Below are 13,741 nucleotides of genomic sequence, written 5' to 3' on the forward strand. Positions count from 1 at the left end.
TGCTACAACGCTCACCACAAGAAAAACGATCCATAAACACCTCTCCTACACCTCAAGCAATAGCCCCCTGCAGCACAGTAAACCTTAGAAAACACATCCTCTAAAAACAAAACACCCCACCAAAAAACCAGAAACTTAACACCACCAAAACTCAACTCAAAACCAATCGGATCAACAGGAAACATAAGAAATGCAACATGAAATAAACAAATAAATGAATAAGCCATATCCCTTATCACACACCATCCACAAAACATCATTTCAAAACCACCCTAACACCCCTCAACAAAACAAAAACAAAAAAACAATTAAAAAAAATAAAATTAAAAAAAAACACAAACACCCACAACACACTGCATCTAACAAAACACCCTAGCTTCCACCAGACAGCCACGCTGGGGCCCTACCCCATCTCAATGCTCACATCCAAGACACAAAAACAAAATCACAACAACACATGCCAGACGCCTATTCAAAATAAGACTGAAATCCACTCCACCTCCAATACAAACACACCCACCCATCAAGTGATCCTCACTTTAAAAAAAAAAAAAATTGGACACAAGAAACAACATCAAAACACAACATACACCACCAAATAACATCCTAGGGAATAGAAACCTTTCCCATGCTGGACAAGCTGGCCTTTCCTGCAATTTCAGCCCTCCAAGGAAAGGAAGCGGCAACAACGGGCATGAGCCCCACGTGAAACCCATCCCGTGGCAAAGGTACGTACGCTCCCCTTCTATTTACTCCCTGAGAACAACAAAAAAATAAACCAAAGCTCTCAAACGACGAGAAAAGACAGCTTGACATCTTTTTATACAGACAATAACACAAGAGGTCTTCCTTCTCTCCAGTGAAGCCACTTGGATCCTCAAAACCTCATTTTTTTCTTTCCAGGGCCATTGGGGAGGGAGGAATGACACAAAAATGGAAAGGAAAACACTCCCAAAAACCCACCCTTGCTGCTGCTGCTGCCTCGCACAAAGGTTTGTGGCTTAGCACCTCCTTGAAGCCATGCTAGGCATGCAAGTGCATCCAGGGCCCCCCCAGAACACTGGATATCGTCTCACAGCTATTCTGTGACACGTGCCGTGGACACCCAAAAAGCCCCTCTCCTCCGGCAGCCCCACGCCAAAGGGAGCGGCCCTGGCACCGGCCACCCCCTCATCACCCACACGCTTCTCACCTGCCTCTGCTCTGGACCACGGCTCTGACACCTCATCGTGCTGAGGCCTCACACCAGGCAGCTGGTAGGGCAGGGGCACGGCAGACCTGCTGCTCATGCCAGGGACAGCTCCTTGCCTACACCTGACACACTGGGCCACCAGCCTTCCCTTGCTAGCCACAAGAACCCCGCTTCCCCTGCACGTGCCCGAGGCTTAAATGGGGAGACCACCTCCAAAAGGAGTGGGGTGGCGTGGGGGAGCTTTTGCCTTCACACATTCTTCTACACATCACAGCGATGCTGGGCCCTGGTGCTTTTGGAGAGGGGAGACACCAGGCACTCTCGTGCAAAGTACACAGCCTTTCCTACCTTCATTCTTCCCCCTTTCATCTCTTCTGCTGTAGGTCTGCTTGGGACAGGACTGGAGCACTTGTGCTCCACAGACACAAGCTGTTCCTGGCCTGGCACCTCTGGCCAGGGGGAATAGGGAGGCACCAGGGGGTTTTGCCATCATTTCAACTCCTGTGGAGGGAGGCCACTGAAAAACTCTTGGAGGGAAAGCTGCCTCACCTTTCAAACCTGCTTACGTGATGCGAGTGTGGGATAGGGCCGGGGACCTGGGCTGCACAGGACACGGAAAAGGACGGGTCCCCTTCAGCTTGCAAAAACACGGGGCGGGAAGAACCAACGGGTGTCCTTTGTGCTCTTGGCAGATGGAGGAACACATTTCAAGATTAAAATCTACAGGGAACTGGCCAGCAACTTGCTGAGACTTACTTATTGCACAAACACACCGTTTTTCGCCAAGGTCTATTACTTAGGCAACATCAAGCTCTCCTTTTCAAAGCATGCACAACTCCTAACACCCGGCCACACGCATGCTGCAGAAAGGGAAGGGAAGCAGGCTTATAGGGCTGGCAAAAGCGGGCAGACGCCTCACTACCACATCCAACTGGAACGCCCAAATGCCCCCTACTAAGGGGGGCAGGGGAAGCAGACTTTATTGGCCCACCAAAAAGGGCCGCTCTTCATCTCTAAGACCTCGTGCGCCAGGAAACACATTTCTGACAGATGAAATTTAAAACACAAACCATCGGCTGCTGAGGCAAGTTCAGCATCTTGGCAGGGGATTGCTTAAAACACACCGTCCTGGAGGCTTAGACTGGCACCACCGAGTCAGACTTCAGCGACAGCAACGGCTTCTGGCTAGCGCTCACGGCTCACCGGGCACACGTCACCTCCAACGCCGACATCCAGCTTCACCTCCTGAAAGGAAACACAAACAACAAGGCTGTCATAGACAAATCATGCACACCACCCTGACAAATACATACACCCTCCCATCTCTAATACTTCTCTGACTTCCTCCTCCCTCACCAGTGCAGCCTTAGCCTTAAACATCAAACACCACAAACCACAAACCACCAAACAAACTCCGAGCAATGGAACTCTCTCTTAGCAACAGCAGGCTTCCAGAGCTTAACCCTTCTCTAAAAAAGTAAAAAGACAGAGGAAACAAAAACCAACAGCATCGAGTCAGGACCAAAAGTAAAAAAACAGATTAAAACGGAGCATTAAAAAATGAGTGGTTCTATGCTTACTTAAGCCATGAAAATAAACTCTACGTTTACATCATGCCTTTCAATCATAAGAAAAAGAGGCATTTTAAAAAAGAATGGTTTTCATGGGTGTGGAAATTGAAGCAAAAAGCTTGATGAGAAACCAAGTCATAGCCTATAAAATGCTGAAACAGAGAGAAAGAGGAGAAGCCCCCTGCAACGGTAAAAAACGAAAAAGACATCTCTGGACATTAAAGTAAAATATACTTTCCTTTAAAGTGATGCACCTTTAAAAAGGAACACCTCGGGATGCTACAGTCTAAAACCCATCACCCATAAGCGGCTTAAAAAACTCCTCCTAACAAAGTCACAAAAGCAAGCTTATCCAAGCGCTTCTTTTGAAAACACTTGAAAATCCACAAAAAAACTCTGCTAAGTGAGCCGTAAAATCCACAACGATAAAAAATACTCTTCGCCTAATAAATGACGAAGAGACTAGGGTCAAACAATAAAAGGGACTAAAAAGGACAAGTTTTGGCTTTTGATGCTGTTTTGGAAAAAAGTCTTCTTCACATCCCCCATCAAACAAGGTTCAAATCGCTCCTGCTTCTCAAGTAAACCTTCCAAAAAATAAAACTCAATTCAAAAAACAAAGGCAGGCAAAGACACAAATTGGCAACGCTCAACCCGGCGCCGCCAACAGCAACGCCCTCATTTGCAACACAAAACAGACAAAAGACTGCCTTCCAACCGACCGGGGCTGGGCGCCCACCGGGGACCGCTCCGGCACCGCCCCGACCACGAGCACCCGATAAGCACTCCAGGACAAAGGGACACGACAGAGTCTTTTATCGCTGACCAGAAACTCTTTCCTCAAGCCCACAGAAATCAAAACTGGCTGCGTCAAAAGCCCCAGGGAGCGAAAAACGAGCCTGACAAGGCACAAAAAAAACCCCACTGCTCCATCCCTCACACCAAGCACAATAAAATCAAGCCTTGGCAAGAAAATACCACTAAAGCCAAGCGCACGGCTTGCTTCCCTGCAGCCCGCCCTGGGGAAAACCTGCCTACCCCTACATCTGAAAGACAACAGGGTGCAACAGCCAACACACAAGGGAATAGGGTCTAAAGAAATCTCAGACCAAAAAAAAAAAAAAATATATATATATATATATATATATATACACACACGCATTAATAAATTCAACACCAAAACTCAATTCAAAACCGAAAACATCGACCTGGAACCTAAGGAACGCAGGATTAAGAAAGAAATAAACCCGATCCCTTAGCACACAACATCGACAAACAAAACAAAACCACACGTTTCTTCAAAACCACCTGAAAACCGCTCGGCACAAAAAAAAAAATTGGAAACATAAAAAAAAAAAAAAAAGGCAGCGAACAAGCACCCCAGCCTTCACCACACAGCCAGGCTGCTCCCCGTGAAATCCTAAAGCTCCCAAAACATTCCACAACCAGAAAATACACACTGCAATCCAACAAAACGAACAAAGAAACCCCTAGCCTACGAGAAACGAGGATACAATTCCAAAGATCACAAAATCCGAACACATCAACGACATCGCGCCACCTCAAACCCACCAAAAACACACGCCACGAAGTCACCACCATCAAAGCCGATGATGAATAAAGAAAAACCTCTCCACATACCTCAAGCGACAGGCACTTACACGGCGGCAAATCGGACAAAACAACCTTGCCGAAACGGCGCCTCTTTCGAAAAATTCCGAACGCCGCTCCTCCACCAGACAGGAGGGACGGGGGAGCCGAGCACTTTCCACTCTCGGCCACGACTCGCTCCGCCCTGCCCTTTCAGTCCCGGAGACACCACGCCACCGAACACACCGGCGCTGCCCGGCCGGCCCCGGCTCCCCTGCCCCCCGCAAAGGGACCGCGACTCCCGGGGGCAGAGCCGCCCCGCCTCCCTCCTCCACACAGCGCCGGGGAACCGACGAGCCATGAGCACCATGCGTACATACTGAGCATTCAGCGCCAGCTTGCCGCTCTTCCTACGCACCGCGGCAAAGAGAAAACCACCCCCCACCACCCTTCCCAGCGCCGGGAAACCCGCCCGAAACGAGCCATGGGCACCACGTACCCACGGCACCGGCCTACCCCGCTTCCTTCTCGCCAACACCACGCCAACACGAGCCGCCGCACCGCCGCGCCGCCAGTCCCCAAAGGCATCCTCACTGCCGGCCCCAGACCCGCCCCCCCCCCCCAACCTTCCCCGCCCGTGCGCCATGCGGCCGGGGCAACCCGTAGCTCCTGCCGCACATTCACCGCCGCGGCGCCGCGCTTTAGCGCTAGAATGGCAACTGGAAAAACACCCCCCCCCGCCCTCTTCCCAGCGCGCGGAAACCCACCCGACCTCGCCCTGCGCCTGCACGACCGCGGGAGCCCCGCCGCTGCCCGGCTTCTGTCCCCGGAACGCACGCGGCTGCCGGGACACGCACGGACCTCCTCCGGAATAACGAAACGAAAACACGCCCTCCCCACGAACCCACGATCACTCACCCGCGATGCTGCTGCTGCCTCACACAAAGCTCTGGACCTTCGGCCGGCGCCCGCTGCCTGCTCCAGCCCGCCCGCGGAGCCTCTTCGGGTGCTGAGACCATCCGGGAGCCGGGCGCCTTCAAAAAGGCGCCGTATGCTCCGAAGGCTCAACAACACCCTCAGTGATCGCTCTTTTAAGAGAGTTGCAGGGGCAACTCAGCCACGAGGCTCTCCGTGCGCCTGCAGACACGGCCGCTCCATCGGCTCGGCGCTGCTGCTTCTCCACGGCGAGGTCTCTTCAGGCGGCGCACACCGCTGCGCGCTCCGGAACCCACACCCGACTGACCTCCCACACTCCCTTTTCACAGCGAACGAGGTGGCGGGCTTTGACTCTCGGACCAATGGGGTGAATGAATTTCAAAACGACCAATCGGAGCAAGGATCCAAAGCGGACCAATGGGGAAACAGGAAAACGACCAACCGCAGAATGAACCCATGGTGCGCTTAAGCTGGATGGAGCCTCACGTTTCCCTTGGCCTGGGGCTTTTCCGTGCCTCAGCGGGTTTTGGCCTTCGGAAGCCTAGCTCGAAATCATAGGGATGCTGGCCATTGCTGCTTTTGCATGGCACAGGGACACGGGCGCTCTCGAAGAAGGCACCAAGGTTTTCCTGCCTCTCTTCTATTCCCTTCGGCTCTTATCTAGGGTCCTGGGAAGGCTCTCCATTTGGGACATTGTTTCAGGGGTGCTCCTCCCGTGGCAGGAGCTGCTGCTGCCCCTGCATCCCTGCCCAGGGGGGAGACGGAGGCACCAGGGGGTTTTTTTCTTACTTTGGACACTGTTAGTGTCTAAGGTCCCGTGCCTCGCACTGATATTCTGTACGGGTCAGGATTTCTCCCAGATCCAACCTGTCACAAGGTGGAACCCTGGCTCGGGGTCATAAATTAAAATAAATTCTTTTAAAAAATAAAAATGTAAGAGTGATTAAAAAATAAAATAGTGAAAAAAAGAATAAGATAAAAATAATTCTATCTAAAAAGAAAAAATAATAAAAAACAATTTTAAAAAAGACAATTTAATTTTTTTAAATAACCAGAAAATTAATTGAAAAGTAAAAAAATCTTTGAAAAGTAAATAAAATTCAATAAAAAAATTAAAACAGAATATAAAAATAAAAAATAAAAACATTTTAAAAATACAAAATAAGATATAAAATAAAACGAAATTAAAATATAATAGCATGAAAGAATACAAAACCCAAAAGGTAAAAAAAAAAAAAAAAAAATTACAAAACTAAATAAATGGAGCTCTCTCCTGATGCCATTGCCTGACACAGCTGCGAGCAGATCCTGGATTACACAGGGATAGGGAAAACAAACCCAGTGCCTCCCAGATAATAAGCTTTAATAGACAATTCCCAGTTTTGCTTGGAAACAAATTCTGTTTTAGCGCGAAACTCACTTCAGATGGACATCCGAATGTTTCAAGGCGGGAAAGAACCACCACCTCTGTCTCCCAATGTCACTGCTGCCCCCGAGAAGGCAGCGGCGCTGCTTGGCGATCCCGCCCATCCTTCCCCCCTCAGCTCGCACTCAGAGCATCACCCGCTGTGCCCCCTCCTGTCCCGTGAGGCTCCGTGATAGGGCTCTAATTAGGCGGAGCGTTAATTAGCTGGTTACAGTGAAAACGGACAGCGCACGTCTGTTTCTGCAAGTGGGCGGTGAAACGAGCCGACTTATGCCGGAAGTACCCGAATGGCCGACTGTGTAGAGTCAGCGAAAAAGGGGCGAGGAGCCGAGAACACCCGAGCGGGGCCGAAAACACCCGAGCACCCGATGTAGGCGGAAAGCGACCAGAGGGCGGGGAAACATGTACGGCGCCGCGACCTGAGCCAATAGCCGCCGCGGGGCGGGGCGTGCTGGGCTCCGCGGCGCCGGAAATGCGGGCTCGGAGATCGAGATGGCGGCGGCGGAGGGCGACCCTCCTTGCGGGCTCTGCAGCGCCTCCGCGGCCCCCTACACGTGCCCGCGCTGCCACGGCCGCCTCTGCTCCCTGCGCTGCTACCGCGCACACGGCCCCTGCGCCGAGGCCTTTTACCGCGATCAGGTTCTTGAGGCGTTGCGCGCTGAGCGCGGTTCCCCCCCGAGCTCTGGGCTGCGCGAATTACGCGATCCTGGGGATCCAGCGCGGCCTACAGGACGCGGGCTGTGGAAACAGCTCAGCGCGGCGGAGCGCGACGGATTCCGGCGCCTGCTGACTTCTGGGGAGGCCGTGGCGCTGCTGCCGCGGTGGCGACCGTGGTGGTGGCGCGGGCGGGGGCTAGTGGAGGAGCTCGGGGACGGCTCGGGGCCCGAGGATGCGGAGGACGGTAGAGGTCGGCCCGGCGCCGCGCCGCCCGTCCCGACCTCGGTGCCCCCGCTGAGCGCCCTGCGCGCCGCACCCCCGTCCCCCTTGGTGCGCTTCCAGCTGCCGAACGCGCTGTTCGGTTATGCCTTCGCGCTGAGCTTGCACGGCGGGGACGAGGCGCTGCTCCCCGAGCTCCTAGACGCCGCCATCGCCGCCTCGGCCGCGCTCCGCGACCGCCGCCCTTTCACCAGCACGGCCGAGGCGCTTCTGAGCGCCCGGCGCGACGCCCGGGCCGCGGGGCTACCCCTGAGCCCCCTTGGCGACAGTGGGGCACTCCTGGCCGTTGCACAGCTGCTGGAGGGTCGCGATAGTACCGACCCCGGCGCCGACGTGGCAGCGGCTTTGTGGCACCTGTGGCGGCTGTTGAGGGCCGGGGCGCAGGCGCTGCCGCCTCCTGAGCGGAGCCGCTTCCGAAGGGCCCGCAGGAAGGTCGGATTCCTGCTCAGCTGGAGCCGGGGGGCCACCCAGGAGCTCGCCCAGCTCGCCGGGGAGGCGCGAGAAGTTCACGCCGAAGTGGCCGCGGAAGAGGCGGCGGTGGCTGAAATCAGGGAGGGGCTGGAGAAGGTCTGGGGAGGCCCCCGGCCACCCCCCAGGGAGGACCGGGGGGACCGCGCACTCTGGATGGTCGCAGACGGGCCCAGAGTGGTCAGGGAGGGGGTTGAGGAGGCTTTCGGGGGTCCCCGGCCGTCCCCGGGTGTCGGTACTGGCACGGGGGGCCAGGGTCGGCGGCTGATCGAGGAGCTGGACTGAGATGGGGAGATCCCAAGGAAAAACCCCGGGGGAGAATCTGCCGGTTAAGGGACAGGACTGATGACCTTCCAGAGAACCAGGTCTGGGAAAGCTGCTCGTTGAGGGACAGGACTGCTGAACATCCAACGAAGCGGTGCCAGGAGTGACTCATTAATCGATGGTGGAAGAGACCTGTCTCATTAAGGGGTGGGACTAACTAGCATCCAACACACCGATCTGAGGAATGGCACTCATTAATGCAAGGGATTAACAAGACCCCCGAGGAAGTGCATTCACAGAGAACCTGCTCATCAGTCATCCAGACTAAGGAAGACCCAAGGAACCACGGCCAGAATCGCTCATTAAGGACCAGGACTAAAGAACATCCCACAAACCAGTCCTAGGAATGATGCCCACCAATGAGTGGTACTCACTAAGGATGGGACTAACAACTGGTGAAATATCATTCGGAGAGGTCTTGAATTAATTAAGGGTCTGGGCTGCCAAAGGGCTGGTGAAAGTGGCCACAGGAAAAGCTGTGCGATAACGGATGGAAGTAACCAGGTCCCCAAGAAATGGAATCAGAATTATGAGACCCCTCTTCTTAATGACTTGGCCAAAGAACATCTGGGAATGAACTGACCCCAAACAATCCCCTGGTGCTAATGAACGAGTGTGGGGGCTGATTAAGGAAGGCGGGTGCTGAATAATGGAGGGGGCACTAATTATTAAAAAGGAGTGCTGATGAATGTGGGTATTTATTAATGAAGGAGGCACTGATCAGTGAAGGGGGGCACTAATGAACATAGGCATTAGCCAAGCCAGAGAAGAGGGGGAGACCCCAAGACCTTATTACACAGTCATAGGGCTGTGGAACCTCCTCAGCATTTCTGGGGGGTCCCAAGGGGGGCTGTAGGTCCCCACTCTCAGCAAGTGTGGGGAGTCCCAGGAGAGGCCCAGGGGGTCCCTCAGTTGATCTGAGAGGTCCCAGGAGTGTCAGTAAACGGTGGGGGAGAGGGAAGCCCAGAGGTGCCCCAGTAGATGCAGGGGAGGGCTTGGGGAGTTCCACAGTCCATGTGGGGAATCCCAAGAGGGTCCCAGGGGGTCCCTCCATCAATCACGGGGTGGGGGCAGGGGGGCTGTCTCGCAGGAACCTTCAGTAGATGAGGGGCAGCAGCCGGTAGGGAACACGGTGGCAGAGCTCCCCCCAGGCTCCCCCAAAACGCCGCTGCTGTCGCCGCTCTCCCACAACCGCTCGGAGCTCCCGGAGCACAGCCCCCACCAGGAGCAGCATCAGGGGCAGGGACAGGCCTGGGGGGGGGACACAGTGGTCAGGGAGGTCACGGGCTCTGTATTGCTCGGCTGCTGGGTGGGCACTCAGGTAAGTGAGGGGGGCAGTTGGGACAGTCCAGGTGCTGGGGAAGGGGAGGACCCAGTGTTTGGGGGGGACACACCCAGCAAGGTCCCAACAGGGCAGGGACATGACAGCAGGTGTTTGGGAAGGGGGTCAGAGAGATTCAGGAGTTTGAGGGGGCCAGGGCCGGTGCAAATGTCTGGGGACGCAGGAGGGAGGAAGAATGTGCTGGGGGGAGGAGGGCAGATATTTTGGGGGGTTCTGGGGACACCCAGGTGACTGGAGAGGTTTGGTGTCCAGGGCTCAGGTCTCGGGGGGGGTCCCAGGTGTGTCTGGGGGCTCAGGAGGGACAACACTTTTGGGAGGGCCCCAGCAGAGGAGGGGCGCCCCAGTGGGGTCTCACCACAGGGGAGGGTCCATCCCAACGCCATCAGCAACTCCCCGAGGTCATCGGGCCTTCGCACGACCCCCCACCAGCCCCCTGCCAGCAGCACCTGCCCCGTGGCCGTGGGGACTGTGGGGAGACCTGGGGGAGGAACAGGAATTTGTGGGATCCCAGAGGTCAGGAGTTCCACATTTGAGGGTGCTCAGCAGGCTGGGTGTCCCAGGCTTGTCTCACCAGCCACTCGGGGGTCTCGGGGGTCACGGCTGAAGAGGCTCTTCTGGGTGGTAGCACCATGGAAGATCCACAGCCCCAGCACTGTGGGGGGAAGGGGAGGGGGTTGTCAGGGTCCCACAAATTGCCCTGAGACCCCCACAGAGTGCCTCACTGACACTGGCAAAATCCCCCCAGGTTCCCCTGAACCTGCCCCACCCCCATTCCACCCTACTGCCCCTCATCCTCCCCAATTAACCCCCAAAAACTCCTAGTGCCCCTATTAAGCCCAAATCCCCCAAATCCTCTCTAGTGACCCCTCATTTGCTCCCCAGTACCCCTCCGATTCCCCTGGTGCTCCCTGGTGCCCACCGTAGAGCCCCCCACAGGCAGCCCCCCTGGCTGCCCCCAGCCTGTATTTGGGTCTGTGCAGGAGCAGCAGCGCCGGGAGAGGACCCCCGAAAGGGCCCCAGGCCAGAGCCCCGAAGAGCCCCAGGAACCCCCCGGGGCCAGATGGGGAATTCCTGCTCAGCTCCTGGGGAAGAGGGGGAAAGGTGAGAGCCCACAGGCCCTCCCCCAAACATACCTCGCCCAATGGGGGGGGGGACCCCAAAAAACCCCTGGGGACCCCACAGACACTTCCACTGCCCCCTACACCCCCCCAAGTCCCCCCATGCCCCTCCCACTGTGTCCCCTGCCATGGGGTCCCACTCTCCTGGGGGGGTTCCCCTCCCCATGGGGGCTCCCCCTTGTCTCCCCCCATGATGTTTCCTCCCACCAAGCTCCTCCCTGACCCCCACGTGTGGTTTCACTTCACTCACCCCCCCACCCCCCCACACACTCTCCCATGTCCCCCTGTGCCCACCCATGACCCACCCCCCCCACTTGTGTGATTCCCCACCTCGTGTCCCCTGTGCAGTTTCCCCTCCGTGGCCCCAGCACCTCTCCACGTGTGACCCACCCTGTGCCCCTCCTAACTGCGCCCCCTGCCCCACCCTGAGGCGCCACAGCACCGGGACCCCCTGAGCAGCCGCCACAAGTGCGAGGGGCAGCGATGGGGACCCCCAGAGCCGCTGCTGCTCCCCCAGAGCCGCCGCCAGCACCAGCATCTGCAGGTGACATTGGTGACACAGGGCAGGGGGCAAAGGGGGAGATGAAGGCGGGGTGACAGGTAGGACATGGGGAGACACGGGCACAGGGGGGTGGCAGAGATGGGGAACAAGGGAGGGAAGTGCCTGTTAATCTCCTGTGCCTGCCCCTTATCCCTCACAGTTTGCCGCAGTAACCCCAGCCACCCCCCTTCCTTCTCCCCACATCCTCCAATACCCTCCACGCCCACCCAGCGTCCCCCATTTCTTCTCCCACTCCCACCAGTCCCCTCTCGGTGCCCTCCCATTCCCCCCAGTGCCGACCCAGTCTTAACCCGAGCCCTTCCAGCGCTATCCAGTTCCCCCAGTCCTCCTGCAGCTCTTCCGCCTCCCTGCCAGTTCCCCCCAGACCCCTCTCGGTCGCCCCCAGTGCCCCCTACCCAGGCGCAGAGCCCGACCCGCTCCCAGTGGACACACTCAGGGGGCTCCAGCGGGGAAACCAGTTCCCCCCCCATGAAGAATTCATACACGGGGTTTCCTGTGGGGCAAGGGAGCACGGCCTCAGCACACCCGGATACTCACAGCCCTCCACATAACGACCCCCCTGCACACCCAGCCCCTTTCCCAGCACCCACAACCTCCCTGAGCCCCCAGGGTGTCTCCGCCAGACCCGCCCAGAGTCCTCCATGACACCCACAAACCCTCCTTCTATGACTCCCTCCAGCCCTCTGAGACCCCGAGCCATGGCCCCACCCCCCGCAGCCTCCAGCCCCCACCCCACCCCCCCCAGCACCCCCCACCCTCCCCCACCCCCCCGCTCACCGTTGCCCCCCTGCCGCAGCCGCTGCCGCACGAGGAGGACGAGCCCGAGGCCAAAGGCGACGCTGGACGAGGCCGCCGCCAGCGGGGGTAGGAGGGGGCACAGGGGGGGCAGGGGGACCCCCAGGGCCAGCACCCCGCCCAGGGTCCCCCCCAGCACCAACAGCCCTGAGCCGGTGGCAGTGAGAGCTGCAACCCCCAAAGGGACGCCCCCGAGCCACACACGGCCTGCACCCAACCCCCACAGAAGGACCCAGATGGACCCTTGATGCTCCCCTCGTCCCCACCCGGACACCCGCCAGGACCCCCGGCCCCTCCCTATCTCTCCGAAGGGACCCTGAGCTCAGACACCCACCCGGCTCTCTCGGGGACCCCTGCCAGCCCCCCCCGAAGGGACCCCCCCACATCCCCCGAGGGCCCCCCACTCACAGCCGAGGTCTCGGAGAGGTCCTGGGATGTCAGCGGGGGTCTGGGGACAGCACAGTCACCCTGAGCCCGTTCCCCTTCACCCCATCTTGACACCCCTGATGCCCCCGACCCCTCCCCCAAAACCCTTGATCCCCTCCCTCCAACCCCCCGACCCCACCGGGTCGCCACCCTACGCCCACGCCCCACCTCCCCTCGCTGTGTCCCCAAAGCCCCCGAGCCCCCGTTCCCCACCCGCCCATGCCCCAGGCCCTCCCAAATCCCTCCCCGTGTCCTCCCCCTCACCCTCGGGGGTCTCCAGCAGCTCCCGAGCCCGTGCGCACCCACCCAGGCGAGGACGAACATCAGGGTGGGGGGGGTGGGCAGGGCCAGGGCGGGGGTCCCCCAGCCCTCCCCCTCCCCCAGGGACACGCTCACGACCCCCACGAGCCCCAGCGGCAGCAGCAGCGTCAGAGCCCCCGCGCCTGGGGGGAGCGGAGGGAAGGTGAGTCCCCCACCCCCCGAAAGGGGACTCAGGGAACCCTCCCCGCCCCAAAGAAGAGTCCAGCTGTGTCCCCCTCCCCGCCCCAAAGAAGAGTCCAGCTGTGTCCCCCTCCCCAAAAAGCGAACGCGGGTCACTCCTCCCACCCCTCGCAGAAGGTCCGAGGGACCGGGCGCCCCCCAACCCCCAAAAGCGGTGCCCGGTGGGACCCCAGCCCCTCCAAAAAGGGCACCCGGGGCCCCGGACACCCCTCCCCCAGCCCCTAAAAGGCATCACGACCCCCCTCCCTCATCCCCACCCCAAAAACGGGGGCCAGTTGCGCCCACACCCTCCCCCCCCCCCCGTTACCCCAGGGCCCTCCAAATTCCAGCTCGGGGGGAGGACGGGTTCGGGGGGGCTCCATAGGGGGGAGAGGCCCGGGGGGGGGGGGGGGGGGGGGGGGTGTTCCAGGCGATTTGGGGAGGTGGAGAATGTCCCTAAAGCCCGGGCTCTGCCCTGGAGGCGCGGCTTGGCCCAGGTACCGCGCCCCTCCGGCGGATGACGTTGCCGCGCCGGGCGTTGATTGGCGGTATCGCCCCGCCCCACCCTTAAAGAG

The 13,741-nt window shown here is 58.3% G+C and overlaps 2 protein-coding genes and 1 long non-coding RNA gene across 4 annotated transcripts; 1 reads left to right on the plus strand and 2 right to left on the minus strand.

The window, feature by feature from the left end:
- Positions 1 to 615: 615 nt before the first annotated feature.
- LOC120747801 (uncharacterized) lies at positions 616 to 5,674 on the minus strand. The gene is made up of 3 exons (XR_005699202.2): positions 5,272 to 5,674; positions 2,317 to 2,437; positions 616 to 756 (listed from the first exon to the last, which is right to left on the minus strand). It is a non-coding gene; the product is annotated as an uncharacterized LOC120747801 (long non-coding RNA).
- A 1,518-nt stretch (positions 5,675 to 7,192) lies between these two features.
- ZNHIT2 (zinc finger HIT-type containing 2) lies at positions 7,193 to 9,132 on the plus strand. The gene has a single exon (XM_040053850.2). It carries the CDS (start codon positions 7,208 to 7,210, stop codon positions 8,402 to 8,404), a length of 1,197 nt encoding a protein of 398 aa, XP_039909784.1. The 5' UTR covers positions 7,193 to 7,207; the 3' UTR covers positions 8,405 to 9,132.
- On the minus strand, positions 9,123 to 13,559 carry TM7SF2 (transmembrane 7 superfamily member 2). 2 transcript variants are annotated; one of them, XM_040053849.2, is made up of 10 exons: positions 13,495 to 13,559; positions 12,951 to 13,129; positions 12,669 to 12,708; positions 12,243 to 12,407; positions 11,861 to 11,958; positions 11,328 to 11,441; positions 10,705 to 10,867; positions 10,357 to 10,437; positions 10,141 to 10,263; positions 9,123 to 9,694 (listed from the first exon to the last, which is right to left on the minus strand). In XM_040053849.2, exons 1-10 carry the CDS (start codon positions 13,547 to 13,549, stop codon positions 9,540 to 9,542), a joined length of 1,173 nt encoding a protein of 390 aa, XP_039909783.1. In that variant the 5' UTR covers positions 13,550 to 13,559; the 3' UTR covers positions 9,123 to 9,539. The 2 variants fall into 2 exon arrangements, with proteins under 2 accessions (XP_039909783.1, XP_039909782.1); XM_040053848.2 differs by having other exon boundaries at positions 12,243 to 12,467.
- Between the last annotated feature and the right edge of the window lie 182 nt (positions 13,560 to 13,741).

Source organism: Hirundo rustica (assembly GCF_015227805.2).
Source record: "Hirundo rustica isolate bHirRus1 chromosome 38 unlocalized genomic scaffold, bHirRus1.pri.v3 SUPER_38_unloc_2, whole genome shotgun sequence".
In the NCBI taxonomy this organism is placed as follows: domain Eukaryota; kingdom Metazoa; phylum Chordata; class Aves; order Passeriformes; family Hirundinidae; genus Hirundo; species Hirundo rustica.